General features: G+C 41.8%; 1 protein-coding gene across 5 annotated transcripts in view; it reads left to right on the top strand.

The window, feature by feature from the left end:
• LOC148849243 (uncharacterized) overlaps positions 1 to 25,873 on the top strand; it is an 86,000-nt gene that overhangs the window by 44,537 nt on the left and 15,590 nt on the right. For all 5 annotated transcript variants that reach the window (XM_088951193.1, XM_088951190.1, XM_088951192.1 and 2 more), the window contains exons 4-5: positions 11,665 to 11,718; positions 11,793 to 11,968. In XM_088951193.1, the coding sequence (XP_088807319.1) occupies positions 11,665 to 11,718; positions 11,793 to 11,968 (230 nt within the window). The remainder of the gene's footprint in view (positions 1 to 11,664; positions 11,719 to 11,792; positions 11,969 to 25,873) is intronic.

Here is a 25,873-nt window from a genome sequence, read left to right as displayed (position 1 = left end):
CAAGTGATGATCAAATTCTTCCCAAAGGCCTTCCAGAGTTGCAAAGTATGTTGCAACCATCATATCTCCTTGCCTTAGAGCTGCAATGTCTTGGTTCAATCTGTAGATTCTAGCATTGTTTTTCTTTTGGCCGTTGGTCTTAGATACCTTTTCCCAAATCTTAGCAGTTGTAGGGAAATGATGAACAGTTCTGGCAACCCGAGGAGTCATGGAGGCCAGCAAACAAGACATGATTGTGGCATTTTCCTTGTGCCACACTGCATGCTCAGGACTGCCGACTTCAGGTTCCTTCTTGTCCCCATCTAAATAGCCTGTGAGATCACGGGAAGTAATGAAAAGTCTTGCTGAGATGGACCACTCTCTGAAGTTATACTCATCCAGCAGAACACTTGTAATCTGCAAGCTGTGCAGATTAAGGTTTTCCAGGTTTGAGAACCTTGCAGCAGGTCTGTTATCTCTAGAGGAAACTTCTCTGGATAGTGAGGACATCCTGACTTCAGTCTTAGAGTAGATGGCTCTATTTAGAGCTGGCAACAGTGCTGGACAATCAGGTGCTGGTAGCTCGCTAGGTAGACTTCACTTGAGTTGAAGCGGTTTGGGTACAACAGCAAGTGAGAGGTTCTGGGCTGATAACCGACTTGAAATTAGGGCTCTTTACCACTGTGCTGTGCAAGTCTTGCTGGAGCTTCGAAGCTGCAACTGTAGAAGAAGCTCTCCCCCTTTTGGCTAGTGCTAGGACTGCTGAAATCAGTCGTCAACTAGGTCTGTCCTATACAGACCTTTCTTAGTAGCTAAATAGCTACTATTTGCTGGAAATAACCTAGTAGGACATCTGCTTCTGGGTCTTACTTCCCTTGAACCCTACAACCAAGGGAAACCCTAGGTTCAAACTTGCTTTGTTCTCTTACAACCCTAGGTTTTCACTGCAGCAACCCAGAAAAGAAGAAAGAAGATGAAAAAACAGCAAGAGAAGAGAGAGTGCGCCGGCTGAAACCAGGGAGAAGCTAATGCTCTGATACCATGTGAGCTTAGGAGCTGTATTCGAAGTAGTAGAGAAGAGAAGAAGACCTCTGAAATACTGTGAATGTCAAACTGAATAGCTCAGTCGACAATACTGTTATTTATATTAGAATGTAGTACAATGATACAAGGAATTACTGGAATGTCCCTGATTAGTGATGGAACACCCAGACAACTTAAAACATTAAACAGGCTTAGGCCCATTAACACAGGCCCAGTACAGGATAACTTAAACTTAAGTATAGGCTAATAAGAACTCTTATCAGCCGAACACTCATACATAAAGAGACTTCAATCCAACAATACTGATGTTGACTGGGTTGGGTTTATCAATGCCCTTGGCTGAATAGAGAAAATAACAAAAATAATCTTAGAGGTGTCAAGAATGAACGACCCCCACCTCAAAGAGTCTCTTATATATTAAAAGATATGTACAATTACAAGAATGACCATATAGGGCTGAAAGAGAAAAAGAAGAAGATATATAAATAATATACAATAGGGACTATACTAATAAGATACATCGTCACAAAATCTCCACACTCCCCCTCAAACTAATGCCTAGACATAAGCATTTGTTTGTCTATAAGAAAGAGATGTTGAACTCTAGTCATAGCCTTGGTGAAGATATCAACAAGCTGCATGTCCGAGGCTACATGAGGAAGCTATATAGACCCAACAGTGAAAAGATCTTGGATAAAGTAGAAGTCCACCTCGATGTGATTGGTCCTCTCATGGAAGACAAGGTTAAATGCGATCTTAATAGCACTTGTGTTGTCTGCATAGAGAGTATTAGGATTAGGAAGCTAAATGCCAAGATCCGTAAAGAAAGATCGTAACCAAACAATCTCACTGCAAATAGAAGACATTGTCCTATACTCTGCTTCAGCAGAAGATTTGGAGACTATTTGTTATTTGTTACACTTCCAAGAGATGAATGAATCACCCATAAAAACACGCCACCCAAAAGTGGACCTACAAGTGTCAGGACAACCAACCCAATTTGCATCAACATATGCTCTCAACTAAATAGCAGAGGAGGAGAACAGTCCCTGAGAAGTTGTGCCTCCAACATATCGAATGATGCGATGAACAATGGTCATATGAGGCTGACAAGGAGTAGAAACAAATTGACTAACAACCTGAACAACATGAGAAATATTAGGCCGAGTCATAATGAGATAAATGACCCCACAAGCTGGCGATACAAGGCAGCATCAGTAAGCAATGGACCTTCAGATTTAGATAACTTAAAATTTAGCTCCATAGGTGTATCAACATGCTTCTCATCATTAATATCAACAAGTTTAGCAAGGTCAGAGGCGTATTTCTACTGACAAACAAAATACCCTTGATCACTACAATGAACTTCTAGTCCCAAGAAATAGGTGAGAGGGCCCAAGTCCTTCATGTGAAAGGAATTATGAAGTAAGCGGTATGCTGGTCTTTGTGGAAAGAAAGAAACTCACGCATTTTTTCTGACAAGGAAAAAACATTGGAAGATTTGTTAGATCGAATCCTTTTAAGAGCTGTCCAGTGGCTAAAATCTTTGGAGTTGTTTTCAGATTGTCCTATGGATGACTTGCTAAGAAACTGGAAAGAGATTGCTTCCACTGCTAGATGCAAGAGGACTCTTTGTCTGTTCTGGTCCCCTCCCCCCTCGGGCTTTATAAAGCTGAATTTTGATGGCAGCAGTGTAAGGAATCCAGGGCCCTCTGGGATTGGAGGAGTCTTCAGGAATGAGGAAAGGATTGTTACTGCTTTATTCTCTGGCCCTATTGGAGAAGGTGACTCTCTTAGGGCTGAGATTCTTGTAGCGCTTGAAGGAATTCGAAGAGCAAAAAAATTAAATATTAGCCGCTTGATTCTGGAAGGTGATTCGAAGGTGGTGGTTAATTGGTTGAAGACAGAGGGCAGTGGTTTGTGGAACTTTAACAATGAGAAAAAACAATTCTCATGGCTGGGTAGGGACATTGAGATTCAGTACAGCTGTGTGAAGAGGAGTGCCAACTCATTTGTGGATGGGTTGGCCAAGCAAGGAGTGATTAGGGAGGCTGTTCTTTGGGCTAGTTTTTAATTTTTCTTTGCATTCCCTGTGTTTTCTATTTTTGGGAAGCTAAGTTATTTTATCTCCCTTTGTATTCTTTTCTCTCTCTTCTCTTAATTTAATGAAGATGATGTTATTGATAAAAAAAAAGGAATTATGAAGTAACAATTCCAATTCACGAATACCCTCACAATCATTCCCAGTCAACATGTGTTGAGGGCTTGGGAATAGGATCTCGTCACGGGTCGGTCCACGGGGAAAACCTCCTGTTTTCCCTTGTTCCTTCCTGCTCGTGATGAACCTATCTTGGCGCCTTTGGTGATTTATCCAAGAGATCACCAACTCTCCTAACTCACTCTTGACTGAATAATTTGATATTTCATTCAATAATGGGGTCTCCTTAAATAGGAGATTACAAGAATCCTAATCAAGGGGAGTCTCCTTGTTGAATAGGGAGACTTCCAGTTCTATCTTGCTAAGGATAAGATAAGCTAATCCTAATCTGATAAGCTACTAACAAGATAAGATAAGCTAAGCTAATCCTAATCTGATAAGCTATTAACAAGATAAGATAGGAGATAAGAACAAGCAAAAATGAGCTAATCTAATCTAGATAAGGCTGTTGTTGCCGAACTAGGTAGGATGAGCATCATTGAATCCTTGCTACTACTGGCGGTGGACCCGGGGCCTGTTGCTGCCGGCGGCGACGGTACGTCTTCTCGAGGAAGTCGTCCATAACATTACTCCCCTTCTGGACTATGAGCTTGTCCTCAAGCTTGAAAGCTGGATATGTGGCTTGGAACTCTGCCAATGGGATCCATGTGGCTTCTGTTGGTGGTAGATCACACCATTCCACCGAGACTTCAAGGATTCCACGATTGGAACGAGAGCGGGTGACAGTTTTAGGCTGGGGGACCAGTTTGCCATCTTTCAAGGGTGGCAGGGAGGGAACTTGGTCCGGGGGAACACCCGTAATTGGTTTCAATAAGGAGATGTGGAAGACATCATGAATTCGGCTAGTCTCTGGCAATTCCAGCTGGTAGGCCACACTGCCAATCCGTCGCAGAACCTTGTAGGGTCCATAGAACTTAGGGGCCAGCTTCGGGGCGGCCTTGTGGCGCAAGGAGCACTGCCGGTAGGGCTGGAGCTTCAACCAAACAAATTGTCTTGGATTGAACGACAGTTCCCGGTGGTGCTTATCATAGTGGAGCTTCATGCGGAGCTGGGCCTGCTGTAAGCGAATGCGGACGTCGGCGAGGAGGGCGTCGTGGTCCTGTAAGGAGTGATCGATTGTGTCCAAGCGAGTAGATCCAGGCTCGTAGGACAGCAAGCGGGGAGGATCCCTGTCGTAAACGACGCGAAAGGGAGTCATGTCGAGGGAGGAATGGTAGGCTGTGTTGTAGCAGTACTCGGCCCAAGGAAGCCATTCCAACCACCGTCGGGGTTGATTGCCTACAAAACAACGGAGATACATCTCGATAGTGCGGTTAACCACTTCCGTCTGACCGTCGGTTTGTGGCCGGTAAGCTGATGAGTAGGCCAGGGTGGTGCCGTGTAGTCGAAATAATTCTTTCCAGAAGGGACTAGTGAAGACTGGGTCTCTATCGCTGACGATGGATTCCGGCAACCCATGTAAGCGAAAGATATGTGAAAAGAAGGCGAGGGCAACCGAAGTGGCACTGTACGGGTGTGATAGAGGAATGAAGTGCGTGTATTTAGAGAAGCGGTCAACTACCACAAAGAGAACTGATTTGCCCCCTACCTTGGGAAGTCCCTCAATGAAGTCCATGGAGATGTCGGCCCAGATCTGCGATGGGATGGAAAGGGGCTGAAGGAGGCCTGCCAGGTGTAGGTTTTCCCATTTGTGCTGTTGGCATGTGGAGCAATTCTTGACAAAATCTCGAATAGAAGTCTTCATACCTCGCCAATGGAAATCAGTCCGGACGCGGTGTAGTGTTTTTCGAATGCCCTCATGGGTGGAGTTATGGATGCTGGTGATGATGGTGGGAATCAACGGGCAGTTTGCTGGAAGATGGACTCGTCCCTTATACAGTACCAACTCGTCGTGAAGTGACCAATCGGGGTCGGCCATGCCGGTCTGGATCTTCTGTAGTAAGAGCGACCATTCCGGGGACTGTGGTGCTGCCTTCTTAATGTCGTCAAACAGAGAGATCCGAGGTTGGGAAATGCTACATAGAACCATCGCGTCTTCTTCTCGCCTAGACAAGGCATCAGCTGCGCGATTAGAGGATCCCGCCTTATATTCCACCCGGAAGTCAAACCCGAGCAGTTTGCTAATCCAATGCTGTTGAGGGGAAGTGGTGAGACGCTGTTCTAATAGGTATTTGAGGCTATAATGATTAGTTTTGATGATGAACGATCGCCCCCACAAATACGGTCTCCAGTGCTGGATGGCTCGGGCAAGGCCGATTAGTTCGCGCTCATAGGCTGGAAGCTTCAGATGCTGGTCGGCCAATCTGCGACTGAAGAAAGCGATCGGGTGCCCTTGCTGCTGTAGTACGGCCCCGATACCCACTTCAGAAGCATCGCACTCGACTGTAAATTCGAGGGCGAAATTAGATAATTGCAGTACAGGGGTTGAAGACAGTGCATTTCGCAGTGAGACAGTGCATTTCATCAGTTGCGTCGTCCCACCGGAAGGAGTTTCTCTTCAACAAGTTGGTTAATGGGGCTGCCAACACTCTATAGTTTTGTACAAATTTGCGGTAGTAACCCATTAAACCGAGGAACCCGCGTAAGGCCTTGGCGGATTGAGGTTTGGGCCATTCTGTTATAGCCTGAATCTTGGAACTATCAACTGTGACACCCTGCCCATGGATGATGTGGCCGAGGTAAAGAACCTGTCGTTCCCCGAAGGAGCACTTGGACCGTTTCAGGAATAAGCTGTGTTGGCGTAGGAGTACGAAAACGGTCCTCAGATGGTGGACATGCTCTACCCATGATTTGCTGTAGACGAGGATATCATCAAAGAAAACTAAAACAAATTTGCGTAGATGGGGCTGGAATACCTCGTTCATTAGTGCCTGAAATGTAGATGGTGCATTGGAGAGTCCGAATGGCATGACTAAAAATTCGAAGTGGCCATGGTGGGTGCGAAAAGCAGTCTTCTTCACGTCACTGGGAGCCATGCGAACTTGGAAATATCCGGACCTGAGGTCCAGCTTAGAGAAATACTGGGCACCATGCAGCTCGTCCAGCAGTTCGTCCACAACGGGAATAGGGAACTTATCTTTGATCGTCCGGTCATTGAGTTCTCTATAGTCAACACAAAACCTCCATGTTCCATCCTGCTTTGCCACCAACAGAACCGACGAAGAGAAGGGGGAGTGACTTTTGCGTATGATCCCTTGGTTCAGCATCGTTGTACATTGTTTTTCTATCTCATCCTTCTGCAAGTGAGGGTAGCGATAAGGCCTGACAAGGACTGGTGCTGAACCCGCCAGCAAAGGAATATGATGGTCGCAAGCTCGGGAAGGGGGAAGGCCCTTCGGTTCCTGGAATAGATCTGAAAACTCGGCGAGAAGTTTTTCTATGGTTGCCGGTTCTGTCTGGAGTGCATGAACCTGCGGTGTCTTTTCTTTAACCCTGCAACCGTGCCATGAAACTTGCTCGCCATTCAGGTGGAAGGTCATGGTGAGTGCACTGAAGTCCCACAAAATCGGGCCTAGGGTAATTAACCACTTGACTCCGAGATCAATATCGAACCCATCCAATGAGAGTACAAATAAATCAACAAGAATTAGTTCAGAATTGACTTGTACTGAACGTCCTTGCAAATCTCTGGACTGTGAACTTTTTCACCATTTGCGACGGCTACTTGTAGTCGCGACCGGAGTTCCATTGATAGTTTTAACTGCAGGGCTGCATGTTCACTTATGAAGTTGTGTGTGCTCCCTGAATTGACGAGAATGCGCACCGGCTGACCTGCGATCTGTGCCTGTAACTACATGGTCTGAGAGGTTTTAATACCGGTGATTGCATGGAGAGAGATCTCTGGTTCGAATTTGACGGGTTCCCCTTCCTCCTCTTGCTCATCTATGAGAAGGCAAAAAAGCCTCTTGCATCTATGTCCTGCCGAGTAGAGGTCATCACAGTTGAAACATTGACCTCTCGCTCGGTGCTCTACCATTTCTGCCCTGGTCAAGCGCTTGATGGGAGGAGTGACCATGTTACTGCCTGTACTTGTCACTGCTCTAGAGGTGGTGGTCGTGGGAGGGGGTCGTTGCTGTTGGTCTTGGGGGCACCCACGAGTTCGGTGGACGACCCACATTAAAAATTCTGCGGCTGAGCTGCAGCCTACGCTCAAATGTGCGGGCTAAGCTCATCCCTGTTACCAAATTTGGGGGATTCTGCATCTCGACATCCACTCGCAGGGGTTCTGCTAACCCTGTTGTGAACATATCTACTTGCTGGTCTGGTCGCACGGAGGATGCCCTCACGAGGAGGGTTTGGAACTGTCGCTGGTATTCAGCATCTGTTCCGGTCTGTTTAAGGTTAATTAGCTCGCCCGGTGGGTTGTTGGTCAATGGGGGTCCGAACCGAAGAAGGCAATAGGATTTAAACTGGGGCCAACTGAGCCCGGGTTCTTCTTGCTCTAACCGATAAAACCAAAGCTGTGCTTCTGTTAAATGAAAGGCGGCTAGGCTTACCTTGTCCTGGTCATTTGTCTGTTGATTCCGGAAGAACTGCTCGCAGCAATACAGCCAGCCCAGGGGGCCTCCGTTGCCGTTGTACGATGGGAACTCTAGCCTGCTGTACTTGGGGATGATGGCTGCTCCATGGCTGACGGACTGCTGTTCGCCGGAAGACTCCGGTAGATCTGGCTGGCGGTCGTTAGCTGCTGTCCCTCCGTCAGAGTTCCTTGCCCTGCTAGAAAGAAACATCTCCATTAGTCGTCGCAGTTCTCGCACTTCACCTTTGATCTCACGAACTTTGGAGTTGGTCTCCACAAGTTGGTGCTCGAGGTTGTGGACCCTAGAAGGTAGTTGCTCCAGATCTCCCATGACGCCTTGCTCTGATACCAAGTTGTTGAGGGCCCGGGAATAGGATCTCATCACGGGTCGGTCCACGGGGAAAACCTCCTGTTTTCCCTTGTTCCTTCCTGCTCGTGATGAACCTATCTTGGCGCCTTTGGTGATTTGTCCAAGAGATCACCAACTCTCCTAACTCACTCTTGACTGAATAATTTGATATTTCATTCAATAATGGGGTCTCCTTAAATAGGAGATTACAAGAGTCCTAATCAAGGGGAGTCTCCTTGCTGAATAGGGAGACTTCCAGTTCTATCTTGCTAAGGATAAGATAAGCTAATCCTAATCTGATAAGCTACTAACAAGATAAGATAAGCTAAGCTAATCCTAATCTGATAAGCTATTAACAAGATAAGATAAGAGATAAGAACAATAAGATAAGAACAAGCAAAAATGAGCTAATCTAATCTAGATAAGGCTGTTGTTGCCGAACTAGGTAGGATGAGCATCACTGAATCCTTGTTGCTGCTGGCGGTGACGGTACGTCTTTCCGAGGAAGGCGTCCATAACAACATGTCATCAACATACAAAAGGAGAATGGTAATACCTTGAGGCCATTGCCTAACAAAGAGAGAGTGATTAGAGGAACTCTGGCTATCCAACAGTAACTATAACATCTCGAAACGTTCAAACCATGCCCGGGGAGCCTGTTTTAGACCATATAGAGATTTTCTGAGGTGACATACTAAAGAAGAATCATTGTAGTATCCAAGAGGGGCTTCATGTAGACCGTCTACTTCAACTGACCATGAAGAAAGGCATTCTTTGCATCAAGCTGGCTTATGGTCCAAGATTGGGCAGCAGATGAAGCTAGAGATTTTTTTGCCCTTTTATTTTTTATTGTACTGTTGCCCGACTATATATACCAATAAAGGAGTCACCAACCTACCTTTTTGTCTCTCAATCTTTCTTCTTCCTCTTCCCTCTCTCTCTCTCTCTCCCTTCTCTTTTTTTCTTCCTGTTATCGTTGTTAATAGAAATGGGACAAACCCAAGCTTGGATCATATAAACTGGACATGGATGTAGTAGTATAGGTGTAATATGGGTCATGTCAAGCCGGCATGGTACTGTTTTGTTATGACACCTGCACTGTAGCGTGTTGTGTTGGCACAACCCAATAGATCGGGGGGGGCTCAGCATGCATGGGCCCAGGTCCATCGCCCATGGGCCCATGCCGGGCTGGTCCAAGACAATTTTTTTATAAAGGAAAAAGTTAAAAAATATACATATTTATATATACATACATACATATACATACATACATACATACATATATATATATATATATATATATATATATATAGACCATTGGGTGGCCTGCCCCATTTTACATCTATATCTAGCAGCTAGGGGCAATCTAGTGTGTGGTGGTGGGTGTATATGTTGATTAGACTGAAACATTGTTTAGTGTACCATCATGACTATGGTTTGAATAGTAATGGTACAACAGAAGCACACACCTAGGCTTGGAACATATAAACGGAACATGGAGCAGCCAGGGGCAATCCAATGTGTTGTGGTGGGTGTACATGTGATTGGACTGAGGCATGGTTTTCGTTTTCCATCACAGCTATGGTGTGAACAGCAATGGCACACGAGAAGTGCACACCATATTGGGTGAGGTCAGGTATGGAGAATCTTGAATCTTCAAGGTCTGCTGATTATAGGCGGTTTGCCACATTTTCTCTTGTGATTGATATCATTATTGGAAGAAGCACCCTCAAGGCGCCCTTGGAGGCTTGCCTCGCCTAATCGCCAAGCAGTTTTGTACATTATGTTATAAAATACTTTTATATTCTTAATTTTTTGAGATAATAATTATAAAAAAGACATTATTAAACTAAATATTCATTTTGTGTGTTATATACTAATTTCTTTTTATTATTTTCTTATTTGTTGGAGTTAATCAACACAAAAGTTGCTAAATGATGTATTTAACCCTCAAAGACTTCAAAACCTGAACCAATAGTGAAGAACTTGAAATTTTGTCTAATCAACACATTATCTTCTTCCACATCTTCTTCTTCTTCTTCCACTTTTTCTTTTCTTCTTTTCCTATAACAAAATAGGGGTTCAACCCCTCATATTTTTTGAATTTTCTTTTTTTTCTTCATTTTCTTATGAATATGTTGATTTTCTATACTTAAACGTGAAGTTTATACTTTTCTTATGAAATTATGGATAATTATTATGGAAATATGGTTATGGAACATAGGGAACTACCCTAGGATACATGTTTTTTACTTGAAAAAAATCCATCGCCGAGGTGACTAGGCGAGAAGGCGCTCTTTTGTTGCCTAGCCTCGCTTGGCACCTTGAAAACTATGTTTTAGAGCTTGGTTGTCCTGCCTTTCAGACCTCCTTAATGGGCTATACTACAAGGTCCATAATGTTTACAGGGAGGGTAACCAACTAGCTGATACCTTGGCAAGGTTGGGAGCAGACTCCCAATCAGAGTTTTTAGACTTTCTGATAGACTTCCTGCACAGCTCTGTGGCATCTTCACCACTGCCTCTCACTAGTACACAATAGGGGCATATGCTTTATGCAGTCTTATGTAAAATTACTACATGCCTTGGGTGTGTGAATGCCTCTATGGTATGCTTCAGCATGGTTGTTCAGATACACAAGGTATGAACATATAGTAGTAAATATCAATTTTGAACATATTCTCCAGTCTTTGTTTTGTTTTGTTTTGTTTTTTTTTTTTACATCTTGCTGAGTGGACTCCTACATGCTGAAGTTCCACTATCAAGAAGTTTCTTCAAATAGATCAGGTAATGGTAGGAGATCTCTGTCCTTTGCTTAAACTTTTTCCTGTCCAAATGGATGTTGAAGTGTAGAAGGATCTATCATCTTAAGTTGATGCTTCAAAGTACAATTATTTCATTTCCATAGAGCTATGCCTGTTCTTGGGATCTTGTAACCATGTATTTAGATGGATCTCTAGACCTAGAATGAGGCAGCAGACAGTTTAACTAGATTAGATTTTAGTTGAACTAGAATGTATAGTTATCTGGTTTGTCCCATAACTCTTATGATTGTACTAGTTTGGATGGACTTACCGCTTTTTGTATTGATGCTCATCTTATAGTTTTAATTTGTTTCTTCGTCTCTTTTAGTGGAAAACCATTGTTACTATTTATAAACCAATGATATCTATTTCAAATGAAGCTTTATTGATAACAAACAAGGTGAATATTTTGGAATAATAGCATGATGTGATGTTTCTAGTATGACTTTCAGGGCGGTGACCGACTTTTGTGCAGCAAATCTCTTAATGTCATTATTTTAATTGTTAAATCATGTGTAGTTTCAATTTATAATTACATAGCTAATTTTAATCATTTCCATTTGTATCAATGTGGTTAAATTCTTCCCATATAGGATTTGGCACTCATTGTTGTTTTAAGGTCATATTTTTAGTACGACATAATGATACCATATACTTATTGTTGTTGCTACTTAGATATCCTTGATCCTGAATTGGTCTGTAATTTCAGATACTATGAATATAATATATTTGTCTTTTACATGAATTTGCAGCTCCAGTTAAGTCAACACAAAAGGAAAAGCAAAAGAAACAAGAGAGAAAAGAAGGTGAGGAAAATAAATCAAAGCTTTCTTAATGTGATTAATATATGTCAGAAACATACTTATATTTTCCTTGTCAGATACAAATGAGCCAAAACAGAAGGAGAAACGGCAGAAAGGAGGGAATTCGGGCTTCCTTGCTCCCCTTCCACTTTCAGGTGCTCTGGTTAAGTTCCTTGGTACTGGTGAGAATTCCTTGTCACGGGCTAATGTTGTAAAGAGAATGTGGGAGTACATAAAACAAAACAATTTACAGGTATTTATTTGCTCCTCTTGGTCAAATCTGATATTTTCAGTTATACCTCCAAGGAATTGAGCCATGTCAATCATATGATCGGTGTACCTTCAAGGCATTGAGCCATGTCAAAATGTTTCCTACAAGTGCATTATGATGTATACTATGACAACAAAGGATCATGTTCATTCTCTATATCAGTTGTTTGGAGCAATTTAAGTCACAACATGTCTGATATGGATTAGTGCATGTATCAACTTCTGGTCTCGGTCATCACAAGACTCATATTTACTATATTCAAGATGGTGCAATACGGAATCTTGGTTCTTAATTTCTTACACTTGTCAATGTTTTGCCATTTTTTACCTAACTGTTATCTCTTCCTCAGTTTAGTCTACTGAAGTTGCTAATTTAAACTCCTGGCTGATGAATAGATAACCACTGCAGTTCTCATTGCATGTCTTAGCATGCCCTCGAGCTGAGACTGTATTTTCAAATACTCATATATTCCTCTCCTTCCATTTCACCCGAAGTATGATAGAAGGAACAATCTCTATAAGGCTTTACCCCTTCTGTTGAGTGGTTGAGCCCCTTTAGTTGCTAGGAATTGAATAACCCCTAATGGAAAGGAGACCATAAGGCTCCAAAAATGTCCAAAGTTAGCCCAGAGATGTGCAGATATCTTGCAATGCAATTGGCAGACTCCTCTACTGTGTCATGTAGACCTACATGAGGTTATGAAATGGCACATGTCATCTTATCAGCTGAACTTTTGTCAGGCACTTTTCTAGTTATTTATCAACATAATCTTTCTAGGCTACATTTCTACAACCTCGATATTGAATTAGTTTATAGTCATTTTAATTTTAAGTAAAATCAACTCAACTAAGCCTTGTCCCAACTATATGGGGTCAGCTACATAAATCCTGTTTCACCATTCTGTTCTGTTCAGTTCCATATCCATTGTTAGATTATAGGCCCTTAAATTGTTTAGCACTACAACCCATGCCCTTTTTAGTCTGCCCCTCGCTCTTGCAGACCCTTCAACTTGTAACAGATATGCCTAACTGATGCAATATATGGTCTTTTCTGTATGTGGCCAAATGATATTAGTCTAGTTCCCCTCATTTTTGGCCTAATATTTTGGTTTTGGTAAGAACAAAAACTAAACGTGCACTTGGAAATATAAATACAGTATTGCCTCTCAGCAGTTTGACACTTGGTCAACATTTTGTAAAGTTGGATCAAATTTGACTGAAATGTCAGTATTTTTCCATAAGACTTCTGAAGGGTTTTCAAGATACTACATAAGAGAAAAGAAAGAGCTCAGTAGAGAGCACAAAGGGGAAAAAGTATTAACATCCGGGAGGATGGGCCATTGCTTGGTGCAGCTTGTGTTGACAAGCATGAAGATGGGTTCAAGTCTTGAGAGCAGCCACTTCATGCTAAAATGGGAGAGCTTAGGTACGTATCCAATCCACCATTTCCAAGACCTTGGGAAGTCAGGATGAGCACTTAGTAACATCCATCATGTAGACATAGAAATCATTTTGAGTTTTTAGGAAATACAACTGTATGATAGTCTTTTCTCTGTAGGGAACTTTTCAATTGCTCTTCTTTCTATAACATTTTGCTTCAGACCTCTAACCTTTTAGGGAACTTTCCTTCAAAGGAGGTGTGGGGTATCCCTGTACCCCCTAAAATTCAGGCCTTTTGTTGGGAAGTGGTACTCAAAAAAATCAACACCTTGGATTTATTGCAGAAAAAGAGGCCAAATATGTGCCTCTCCCCCCATGTTTGTTGCCTCTGTTTGGGTTCTGGTGAAACAATTTCACATTTACTAATCTCATGTCCCTTTGTGTTATTTATTTGGTCTTGGTTCTCTTCTCTCTTTGGCTACAGGTGGACTCCCTCCTCAAGTGTGGTGAACCTCTTTGATCCAACTTTTTACAGGCAACCAACGGTTCGTGGAAGGATTATGTGGAGAGACACTAGAGCTGCTGTATTGTGGTCAGTGTGGGAGTAAAGAAACAATAGGGTTTTTAAAGGCAGATGTAGATCCAAGGAAGAGGTTGTGGAAGGAATAACTACTAAGTTTATCCATTGGTTGAAATCCTGTAATCTTTTTAAGGATTTCTCAGTTGAAGACATTTATAGAAGTTGGGGTATTGTGGCATCTACTACTACTTCCAAAGCTATGATACATGAAGTTTGGTCTCCACCGGCACAACAAAGGGTGAAACTGAACTTTGATGGAAGCTCTATAGGTAATCCAGGCCCATCTGGTATAGGAGGTGTTTTCAGAGATAATGAAGGCAAGATAATGGCTTTGTTTTCAGGTCTAGTAGGACTTGGACTTTCCTTAAGAGTGGAAATCTTGGCACTACATCAAGGTGTAAAACTGGCCAAACAGTTGGGGCTACAGTAAATTGAGATAGAGGGAGACTCCAAGTTGGTAATTGGGTGGATGCAATCAGGGCAGCTGGGAACTTGGCAATATAGACAGCTAATAAGGGAAATTCTTAGCATAACAAGGGAGGTGGGTGTTTGGTTCAAGTGGGTAAGGAGATCAGCAAATGGTTTTGCTGATGCCCTAGCAAAACAAGGGACTGCAAGGGAGAGTCTTTTTTGGGCAGTGCTGTAATGTTTGATGTTTATTGGACCAACCTTTTCTAATAAGGGTTGAATTCTGTATTTCAGGTTAATTTATCTCTAATGAAAGTTATCGTTTCTGATAAAGAAAAATAGTCTTTTCTCTGTGCCTGTCATGGAGAGAGAGACCTTATAGATGTATATATAAGAAAACTTTTTTCACATAATAGAACAAAAAATAGCAAAAAAAAAAATAAATTGAACTTAAAAAAAAAAAAGAAACCCTGAGAATTCTACCATGTATTTGAGGTACAAGATGCAGATAAACTAAAAAGTCTGCCAGAAAGAACTTATTTTTTTTGTACTTGTTCTTTCCACATAATATAAGTGTTTATAAAATGTTTTAAATCACAAGAACATATAAACACTTAGGTTGCGTTTGGATAAGCATTGGGTTTTGAGCTTTTTAAAGCCCATGGTAGAAGGCCAGATTTGGGCGTTTGGCTTTGGTAGTTCTGACTTTTGAAGCATATTTTCAAAGTAAAAGCAAGCAATATGTGTTTGGTAACACCAATTTGCTTTCAGCTTACTATATACACATGCCAAATCCATTGGATAAATTGAATTGAAAGAAATTGCAAATAACTGAATGAGATTGAAACAAACAGATTATCAAAATGAGATAAAAGCAAACCCAGACACAGAGAACTCAACAAACAAATAACTGGTTCCTTTTAAAATAAGCTTTAGTACAGCGGCGTCACTGAAACCATTCCTAGATTTTAGCTCTTTTGATTTCTGAACTCTGGTAACCTCATCATACCATTTTCCTACCTGTGTGATTGCATCCATCTCTTACAAAACCATCAGATCTGAATCTTTCATATTAGGGACTGATATGATATAAAATGAAGAGGAGGATTAATATTGTAAGGGCTGCAAGGCTTTGTCAAATGTTGATTTATGAGTTCATGCTTAATGAGACATTACGAGATTGGCTTGGTGAGCGGGATGGAGTGTGATTTAGGTTTCCCTGCGAACCAGAGAAAAGAAGTGAAGATTGAAGCCAAGAGTTTCTGCTTCGAAAAAGGTAGATACGAGGGTAAAGAGCTGTTAAAGATTAGAGAAGAAAAAAGAGACATCATTTTCATGTTCGAGGAAGTGATTGTATGGTTGAAGGGTTTCATGGATGGGACAATTTCCTCCATTAAAATATTTGGGCTGGAAGAGCGAAGTAACTGCAACTAGGATTTGAAGCTGAGATGAGAAGAAACACATGCTGTGTGTGACAGAGGGTAGAGAGAGAGAGAGAGAGAGAGGGAGCAGGATGGAGAATGTTTGCAGAGGCCTTACAGGAGTTTCTGTTGAAGGTAATTAGAACTCAAAGGTCAAATCTTTGTGGTGGTTCAGAAATCCGTGATAAGCAGAGATACAGAAAAGTCAAAAGAAAAACAAAAGTTCAAAGGACCTCAAGCTATAGTATGTGTTAGTGTCGGCTGTATAGAGGCAGTTTTGTCCTTTTATTTATATTGGGAGTGAGGTGTAATGTTTGACTTGAGTGATGTGTCCCATACTTAAGTAGGGGCATAACAGTCACTGTGTTCTATTTTAGAAAACTATAAATATCAACCTGGTCGACTAGAGAGAGTGATCTTGATTCTGATATCAGCCAATAGAGTCTTAGACAGGGAAAGTATCGTGGGGGCAGTTGTGAAGAGATTCAATATAAAAGGTATTGTAAACTTTAGACCTTTTGATGACTCAAAGTTCGTGTTACATGAGTTGACGATGAAGTTGTGATTCCAAGTGCTGAGATGGTGGAATTCCAAGCTGGAAGGGTAAGGATAGAGAGCTGGTTTGCGTCTTGTAATCAGAATCATGTCTCAGGAAGTCTTCTCAAGCTTCAGTTAGTTGGGCTCCCCTTTAATTACTGGAATGAGGAAATTTTGGAAAAGTTGATCCAAGTCTTGGGTGGAATGTTGACAGCTTTCAATTTCCAAGATCTTCATGCCTCGAAAGTAAGAGTTGAGCGTTTGAAACCCGAAGTAGTTGAATTGCTTCTATGGAGGAAAGGTTCTAAGGAAGAAGATGGCTGCATCCTCAAAGGCTGGGTTACACGTGAAAAAGAAAGTCTTAGCCAAAAGTCATTGGCTAGTGGCCAGGTGTTGAAGGAAGACAAAGAGACTTCACGCGGGTTAAATGGGAAGTCTCGGGAAAAGAAAGTTATTAACTCAAACCTATTGGAAAACGGAGATGAAGGTTATCAAAAAGTCTTATGCGGAGATTACTAGGGGCAAAGACACATCAGTTAATATTTTGGGATCACAAGACTTATTAAACCAGAGGTCCAAACCGGGTGAATGTATTGAAGGTGAACTAGATTCTTTTCTTGGGCAAGTTGGTGACTCCGAGTCAGGTGTTTACCTTAGTAGTCACTAGTCATGTGACTCGAAAGGAGAGGCCTTTGATGGGCTCGCTAAGGGGAGATATCTCCCCTCTTTCAACTCAAGGTAGGATCTCCAGTGACTCGGTGATTACGGCTGCAGAAATTTCTCTACAAGGACTCGAGGGTGGCGATACGTTTGGTGGTGCAAATCTTCAATTGGCTTTTGCAGATAAGGAATATGGCCTGAAGCTCTTGTCTCGATCAAAAGGAAATTTATTTGGTACTCAAGATGTTAATAACAATATGCAAAATGGCAGGAAGGAATGAAAAGAAGACAAGAGGAAGTTTTTAAGGCCTAAAAAAGGGAGCAATAAGAAGGAATGTCTTGGCTGAGATTAGAAAAAGAGAGGAAGAGAGGTGGGTTTGGGTGATCGCCAGGTTTGACAAATGTGGCAAGAAGATTGTTGATGCTACAGGAGAGACTCTTAACGACTATCCATTTTCCCCCATGACTAGTGATGCAGGATGTTATTCTCAGGTCAATAGGGGATCCGACGGGATTTGTGTTCACTCTGAGTCCGGGGCTACGAGTATGACACCCTCAAAGGATAGTTGCGATTCGGGATTTCCAGCTTCAACGAGTTCGAAAGAGCTAGACTCTGCTGAAATAGAGAAGCTGGAAGCGGGAGAGGCGACGATTTGGAAAAAGAGTGTTAACACCGGTGCTGAACCCAAAATTGAAGACAATGATGGAGGTAAGGTTGGATGAGAGGAAGGCTTAGATGATGGTGAGGCTTCTGGTGGACAGGCTGAAGTTAGGTTGAAGATGGCCTGCAATTTGAGGAGGTTGAGATTGGAAGGCTGGGTGTTGATTTGGGTCGAGGGAGCAAAATGGAAGAGGAGGGTCAGTCTAGTGGAATAATCAGCAGGAAATCGCATAATATGAGAACTCGCAATATTGTTCACGTGACAATGATCTTTTCATGACTAAAACCCGGCTTGGCAGGGGTAGGACCTACAAAAAAATATAAATGGGTGTATAGAAGGAAAAGGGTGAGAGGTAATGGAACAACTAGTACTGATTATAGGGAGGTAAAAATGCAAGCTCAATCACAGCCATAGTTGTCAAGGCGACAAGGCGTCCTTTGAGGCTCGCCTTGCCTAACCGCCAAGCAGTTTTGTACTTTCTATACTTTTTTATTCTTTTATTTTTTGACGTTATAATTGTAAAATAGACATTATTAAACTAAAATATTCATTTTGTGTGTTTATATACTAATTTATTTTTATTATTTTCTTATTTGTTAAGGTTTAATCAACACAAACTTTGCTAAATGCTGTTTTGAACCCTCAAAGACTTCAAAACCTGAACCAATAAGTAAGGAAGAACTTAAAATTGTGTTTAATCAACACATTTTCTTCTTCTTCTTCTTCTAATGTTTTTTTTCTATTCTTCTTTCCTTATAACAAAAATAAGGGTTCAGCCTCAAGTGCTCTAGGAAATATGGTTATGGTACCTAGGGAATTACTCTAGGATCTATTTTTCCATATAAAAAATCGATCGCCTAGGCGCCCCCTATCACCTAGCCTCGCCTTGGCGCCGTGAAAACTATGGTCACAGGCCCCCTTTCATTGAAGGAACAATAGGAAAACAAGGTGAGTGATGTCGACTCTGAATCTAGTTCGATATGGCTAATGCAAGATAATAATGTTGTTGATGAAGTTTTAAGTGAGGTGACTATCCAAAAAATAGTTGATAGAGAGGTCACAATTGGGAAAATTTGGGTTTGAAAGGAAAAAAGAAGGAATAGGAAATGAAGAACCAAGCGCACCTGAAAGGGAGCAAGGAATGGGACGAGGAGTACTCGATCCAAGAGGATGTGTTCATAGATGAAGACTGATGTGGGCATTAGGAAGGGTTCTTGCTTTTGTTTAGAAATGGGTGATGGTCCTTGTTTTAATGGGGATTTTGTATTGGGTCTGTCCCATTATCTTTATTTGGAGCTGTTTGGGTAATTTTTATGTTTGCAAGAGGTATTCTTGGGCCTTTTTTTGGGTTTCCTGAGGGTGTTTCTTGCTTTTGGTGATTTCTTATCACCTTGTTGTATTTTATCTTTTATTTTAATGAATTTTCCTTTTACTCTTAAAAAAAATATACTGAGAACATTATGGCTGGTTTGGTGGTTTATTGATGCAAAACCGCCTAAACTTAGACTGCTTAGACCATAAGATCAACATTAAGCAATAAAACCTTGGGGCTTATATGTCTTTTTTTTCAAAACTTTGCTTCTAAAGCATTTGTTACCTAACACTTGATACACTTTTGGTTAATTTTCACAACCCAAAGCAAAAGCTTATCCAAACAGGACCTTAATGATACTTGAATCCATGGTAAACTCAAGAATATTTTAACAAACAAGCTAATAACCTATCAATTTTGCTTAAGATAAAAGCAGGGGTGCATGTCGGGTACCTGATTTGAACAATTTACACAACATTGGGCCTGGATTTTTCAGGTCAGGTCCATTCAAATTTTAACAAGTCCTCAACCCAAGCCCGCCCAAGTTGCACCCCTAAAGAAAAGGTTGACTTGCCAAACCACCTCCTTGATTTCTTTAGCTATAAAAAAGATGTAAAAATGTTGTCAGAGCATCCAAACTAAGCTAATAGTTAACTGTGTTAGAATGCTCGAGTCAGGAGTATTTTGGTCATTCTGGTTTATCTTCTTGAAAGTGAACGGTCTATTGTATTTGAGTTTAAGTTATGTGTCCCATCTTCTATGAGGGAAAAAATAGTCTTTCTTGTAACTCTTAAGTTTTTTAAATAAATTCAAGTGGGTCGGCTAGGAGAGAAGTGATTTTACATTCTCTCTTCTAGTCTGGCCGAATACTCTTCTTCTCTCATTCTTCTTCTTTCTCTTTTCTTTCTTCTTCTCTACTTTGACCTAGAATCTACTTGGGTTTACTCACATGGTATCAGAGCCATAAGGTCTTGTGTTCTCTCCTCTTGCTGTTGTCCTCTTCCTGGGTTCGCTGCCAGCTTCACAATAGTTTTCATCCTTCAGCTGACCTGATTGGAGATTCGATAAAGGGCTGAAAAAGGAGTTGTCATTTTGAGGGCTTGGAGGTGGGAATGCCTCTGGCCGGTGCTGTGGTGGTCGTTGAAGTGGTACACTAGACCCTCTATTCTGTGTACGAAGAGGGCTGAACGTAGACAGGTATGAACACTGCTGTCGTGTGCTCAAATAATGGACTGTGAATGCTATTTTGTGCTTCAAAAGTTAGTTGTTGTGGAGCTTGGTGAGACTGATATGCATATCAGTCATGTTCTTTTTTTTTTTTTCCTTGCTCATATGTGTGCTGAAAGAAGAGTCGTAGACTGCTGAAGTCCACGACAGCAGTGGCATGGTGGTGGTTGTGTCGTGCTGGTTGACATATCTATGATTCAAAATGCTTAAAAGTGAACTCCTAGACCTTGCGTGTAATCAGTTCTGCAGTATGAAGAAAAGTGTTCGATGAAATGACCGAGTGATTTCAGCCTTGGCGTGTTGATGGTAAATGGTCCTGCAGTGTGCAGTCAAGGTGTTTGATGTGTTGACTGAATGATTTCAGCCTTAGTGTGTAGTGTGTAATGTGCAGTTGAAGAAGTTGGAGTTGGTGGTATCATAAGTGAGATAAGTCTTGTGAAGTGTCTGAGGTTGTGGTGTATATTTGAAGGTGAAATATTTAAGATGGTTTCATTTGCAGATGGGAATGACAACAAAACAGGCATCAAGCCTTCTCCAGATTATCTAAGTGTTCAAATGACATCCATCAGGTTGAATGGTGAGAATTATGTACCATGGGCAAAATCCGTGGAGGTGTTCTTGAAGGCCAAGAGGAAAGTAAAACATGTGAGAGAGGAGAAACCTCCCTCTGATTCCCCTGGGTTCAGTGACTGGGAACAAGAAGATGCACAAATAATGACATGGCTTTGGAACAGCATGGAACCAAAGATTAGTGTGAACTTCATGTTCCTAGATACAACCAAAGAAATCTGGGATCATGCTAAGAAGTTGTACTCTGGACAAGACAACACAACTAGGGTATATCAGTTGTACCAAGAGTACTTCAATTTGAAGCAAGGGAGTCAAAGCTTGAAGAGTACTATGCAAGTTTGAGGAACATCCGCAATGAGCTCAATGTGTATCACCCTCTAACATCAGATGTCCAGATCCAACAACAACAACATGAACAACTTGATGTGACTAGGTTTCTTGTGGGCTTGGGGGGGATCTGCTCTCCCCTCACTTGAAGAAGTTTTTGCCCGTCTTAAGAGGACATCCATTTAGCCGGTAGAACATTCTTCTTTCTTTGATAGATTTGGTTTGGTAGTGACTAAAGGGAGTGGTCGTGGAAGTAGAAGTGGTGGTGGCAGCAGTGGACCTCCAAGCAACCGTGGTGGACACATGTTTAACCGGGCTAGTGGCCGAACTGGATGCCGAGAGTCAGGGGGAGGACGTGGAAAAGGAAGGAGTAATGCTCAGAGAAAGTGTACACATTGTGGCTTAGAGGGGCACACAGTTAATTTTTGCTATGATTTGCGTGGTCCACCCAACACTTGGGCTCACTATGATATGTCTAAGAGTAGTAGCACAATTATTGAAAGCCAGCAAACTGACCAAACCCCCTCCACATTTGCTTGTGCTTCTGGGCAGGAAATGGTGAGTGTACCGCGTGCAGTATATGAGCAGTTCCTTCAAACATCTTAGTAGAACACCGCTAAACTTGCCCATTCAGGTATGGCTTGCTTAGCTTCTGTAAAGAAGATGGGCTGAATGGCCCATAGGCTGTTACTGTATGTTATCTTTATGTTCTTCTCTGTAATGGGCCTTATTCTGGGCCCATACTCTTTTATGTTCATCTTTTTGTAATTTCTTGTCCAACTAAGGATCTCTCTTGTAATTACTAAAATATTAACTTAATAAAAGTGTATTAGAGAGTTAGAGGGAGGTTATGTTCGAAACTCTCATCCTCTAACTCTTCTTGCCACAACTCTCTCTTCTTCTCTAATCTTCTCTTGCTAGTTTCCTTTGTTTCAAACACAGTCCCTACTTCTAGGACTGTTTTCAACTTGGTATCAGAGCAGGCCACTGCTTGGTGTGTCCCTCATGTGGTTCTAGTCCAGCCAACTACATGAGGAGGTTCTAGGGTTGAGAGTTTACAGTCATCCGCCTGATTCTTGGAGGTCATTGGAGGGTTCCCAAGCTTCTACACACTTGGAGAAGGGTTCGGTGATCAGGAAGAAACAGAGAACAAGTTGCTTTGCCTAATTTAAAATCAGAGAAAAGGTTTTTCGAAGTCATCCTAGAGGACAAGTGTTCGGCCTGGTTTATTGTACAAACCAGAGACTCTCTTACTGTAAGTCTTTGCTCAGTTGTTTCTGGGTTAATTTTTCATTGTTCTGGACTGTTAAAAGGGCCGGAGTTTCCTTGGAAACAGTGCTACTATTCGGCTATCCTCTAGTCTGACTTAATCCAGAGATTTCTGGGTTGTTTTTATCTCTTTTCTGGACTGTCAAGTAGCCGAAATACCCCTGGAATCACTGCTGCTGAGACTGCTTCATTCGGCCACTATTGCTGGACTACTCCTACCCAGAAATTTCTGGGTTGTTTTTGGAGGTCCTATTCGGCTGATTATTGGGGTGGGAAGTTGCTGAGACTGTTAAAACTAAGAGGTACTAGTCTCATCTACATTCCAGCCCCTTCTTGAAGGCTGAAACAGTAAACAGTACCCTATACTCTGAAGGCTGAAACAGTAAACAGTGGGCTGTTAAGTATTGCACACTGAGTGTTCGACAAAAAGTCTCTCAAGGACTGTATTTCTTTTGTCTTCCTCTTGAGACATCGCCTGTTAGAATCTGAAATATCTTGTGTTTGGAGGTTGCTGGGTGTCTTTTGGAGGCTGAAACAGAAAAAGAAAAGAACTATCACCGAACTTTGCATGATGGATTTCTCAAACTTTGAAAACAAGAATACTACTGAATATGGGCAGATGTTGGGAACCCCAACCGATGCTATGCTAGCTGTAACTACAGTCAAGCTTGATGGGACAAATTACTTAGCTTGGTCACAATCAGTGAAAATCCATATTTGTAGCAAAGGAAAATGGGGTTTTATTTCTGGGAGCAAGAAAGCTCCTCCAGAGGATGATCCATCTTATGAGAGATGGGTACAAGAGAACTACACTGTAATTGAGTGGCTTGTGAACTCAATGCAGCCACAGATCAGTCAACATTATCTGTGGATGAATTCGGCTAAAGAGATCTGGGATAGTGTTGCAGAGACTTATTCCCAGAAGTTGAATGTTGCTAGAGCTTAGAAACTGAGAAGTGATGTGAAAAATCTAAGACAGGGGGAGAAGTCACTTGCAACATACTTCTCAATCTTAAAATCTATATGGCAAGAGATTGATTTGATAGAGGCTGTGACTTGGGATACCCCTAAGGATGCTGAAACATACAGGAAATTGGTTGAACAGAATAGGGTGTTTGAGTTCTTGACAGGGCTGAATTCTGAATATAATATTACAAAGCAAAACATCTTGTCCAAGGAAGATGTTTCATTGTCACAAGCATATACTCTGGTCAGCAGTGAAGAAAGTAGAAGGCAAGTGTAGGTTCAAGGAGTTGGTATTAATGATCATTTTGCAAATATGGGAATTAAACCCGAAGGGGTTACAAAAGCTCACTGTGGCTCAGGAAGGAAAGAAGTGGTGTGTGAATATTGTAAGAAGCCGAAACATTCAAAGGACAAGTGCTGGAAGTTGCATCCCAATCTTGTACCTATCAGATTCCAGAAGAAGAATGATAGTAGAAAGACAGGAAGTGCACATGCAGCCACAGGCATAGATACAGAGGTTGAATCTACCAGTGCACAGTTGGCAGCCATGAAAGCTGAATATGAGAAGTTTGGAAAGATGATCAGTCAGCTTGAAGGTGCATCTTCATCATCCATCCCTTCTGGAAGTTCAGCCACCATTGCCTTTGCTCACTCAGGTATAAGGGCTTCCGCTAACCATGCATCCACCTCAGGTAAACACAAAACCCCTTGGATCATAGACTCAGGTGCTTCTGATCACATGACCAACATTTCCACTTTATTTGTTTCATATGATTTACTTCCTGGCCGTGACAAAATCACCTTAGCTGATGGTTCTCTTGCCCCTATTTCCGGCAAGGGAACTGTCAAGGCTACAAACTCCTTACTCTTACCTTCCACTCTTCATGTGTCTAAATTAAATACCAATTTGTTATCTGTAAGTAGCCTGACCAAATCATTGAATTGTTGTGTAACCTTTTTCCCTTCTCACTGTGTGTTTCAGGACCTGAAGTCTCAGAAGGTGATTGGGAGTGGCCATGAAGCGAATGGAATATACTTGCTCGACACCCTGGCCAATGCTTTGATCATCCCAAGAATGTTGCTTTTGGTTCTACTTTTTCAGAGTATGTTAGTCAAATTATGTTGAGTCATTGTCGGTTGGGTCATTTATCTTTTTCTGCTTTAAGCCATTTGTTTCCAAAACTGTTTAAGGAAGTCAGTGTGTCCAATCTCAATTGTGAGTCCTGTTAGTTGTCAAAGCATTGTAGAAAAAATTACCCTGTGAGCAATAAAAGATCCTCTTTTCTTTTTCATATTGTGCACTCTGATGTGTGGGGGCCATACCATTTATCCTCTATGGGGGGTTACAGATATTTTATCTTGTTCATTGATGACTTCTCTAGATTCACCTGGATATACTTAATGAAATCCCGGGATGGAAGTCCCAAGACTTGTGAGGCAATTTCATGAGCTTGTTCTAACTCAATTTGGTACCAGAATTAAGGTTTTCAGATCTGACAATGCAAAAGAGTATTTTGAGAAGAGTTTATCGTTATATCTTTCAGACATGGGGGTTATTCATCAAAGCTCCTGTGTTAGAACCCCTAAACAAAATGGAGTTGCTGAGAGAAAAAATAGACATATTGTTGAAGTTGCATACCATTTATCCTCTATGGGGGGTTACAGATATTTTATCTTGTTCATTGATGACTTCTCTAGATTCACCTGGATATACTTAATGAAATCCCAGGATGAAGTCCCAAGACTTGTGAGGCAATTTCATGAGCTTGTTCTAACTCAATTTGGTACCAGAATTAAGGTTTTCAGATCTGACAATGCAAAAGAGTATTTTGAGAAGAGTTTATCGTTATATCTTTCAGACATGGGGGTTATTCATCAAAGCTCCTGTGTTAGAACCCCTGAACAAAATGGAGTTTCTGAGAGAAAAAATAGACATATTGTTGAAGTTGCAAGGAGCCTTTTGTTTGCCTCACATGTTCCCACAAGATTTTGGGGTGATGCTGTACTTACTGCTACCTATCTCATAAACCGTATGCCATCCGGAGTTCTAGGATTTAAATCCCCCTTCAGTCTTCTTCATCCAGACAAGGTTCTCTTCCCAATTCCTCTTCGTGTGTTTGGCTGTACCTGCTATGTTCACATTCCAAGTGTGCAAAGACACAAGTTTGAACCGAAAGCCCACAAATGCATCTTCCTTGGTTACTCCCCCACACAAAAGGGTTATTGCTGTTTTGATCCAAAGACTGGCACCCGACATGTCTCTATGGATGTTACCTTTAATGAACTTTCTCCTTTTTATAGTTCCTCTCAGGATGGACTTTGTCCACAGGGGGAGAGTCTGTCACAAGTTTTTGCTCTTCCTCTTCCTGTCCCAGTTGAGTCTCTTGACAAACCTGTATCCTCACCAAATGAGTCAAGGGAGGATCAGTCACTTCATACCTCTTGTCCAGGGGACCCTATTTCTTTACCCCCTCGCCCTATCCATAATCCCAAAGTGTATCAAAGGCAGAGATCCAGGAATGAACAAGTGGTTTCCCTTACAATAGATGAAGCTCATACATTCCCAATC

Source organism: Nelumbo lutea, chromosome 6 (assembly GCF_056320005.1).
Source record: "Nelumbo lutea isolate HS-2025 chromosome 6, American lotus-T2T, whole genome shotgun sequence".
Lineage (NCBI taxonomy): Eukaryota > Viridiplantae > Streptophyta > Magnoliopsida > Proteales > Nelumbonaceae > Nelumbo > Nelumbo lutea.
This window is presented reverse-complemented; position numbering and strand designations above follow the sequence as displayed.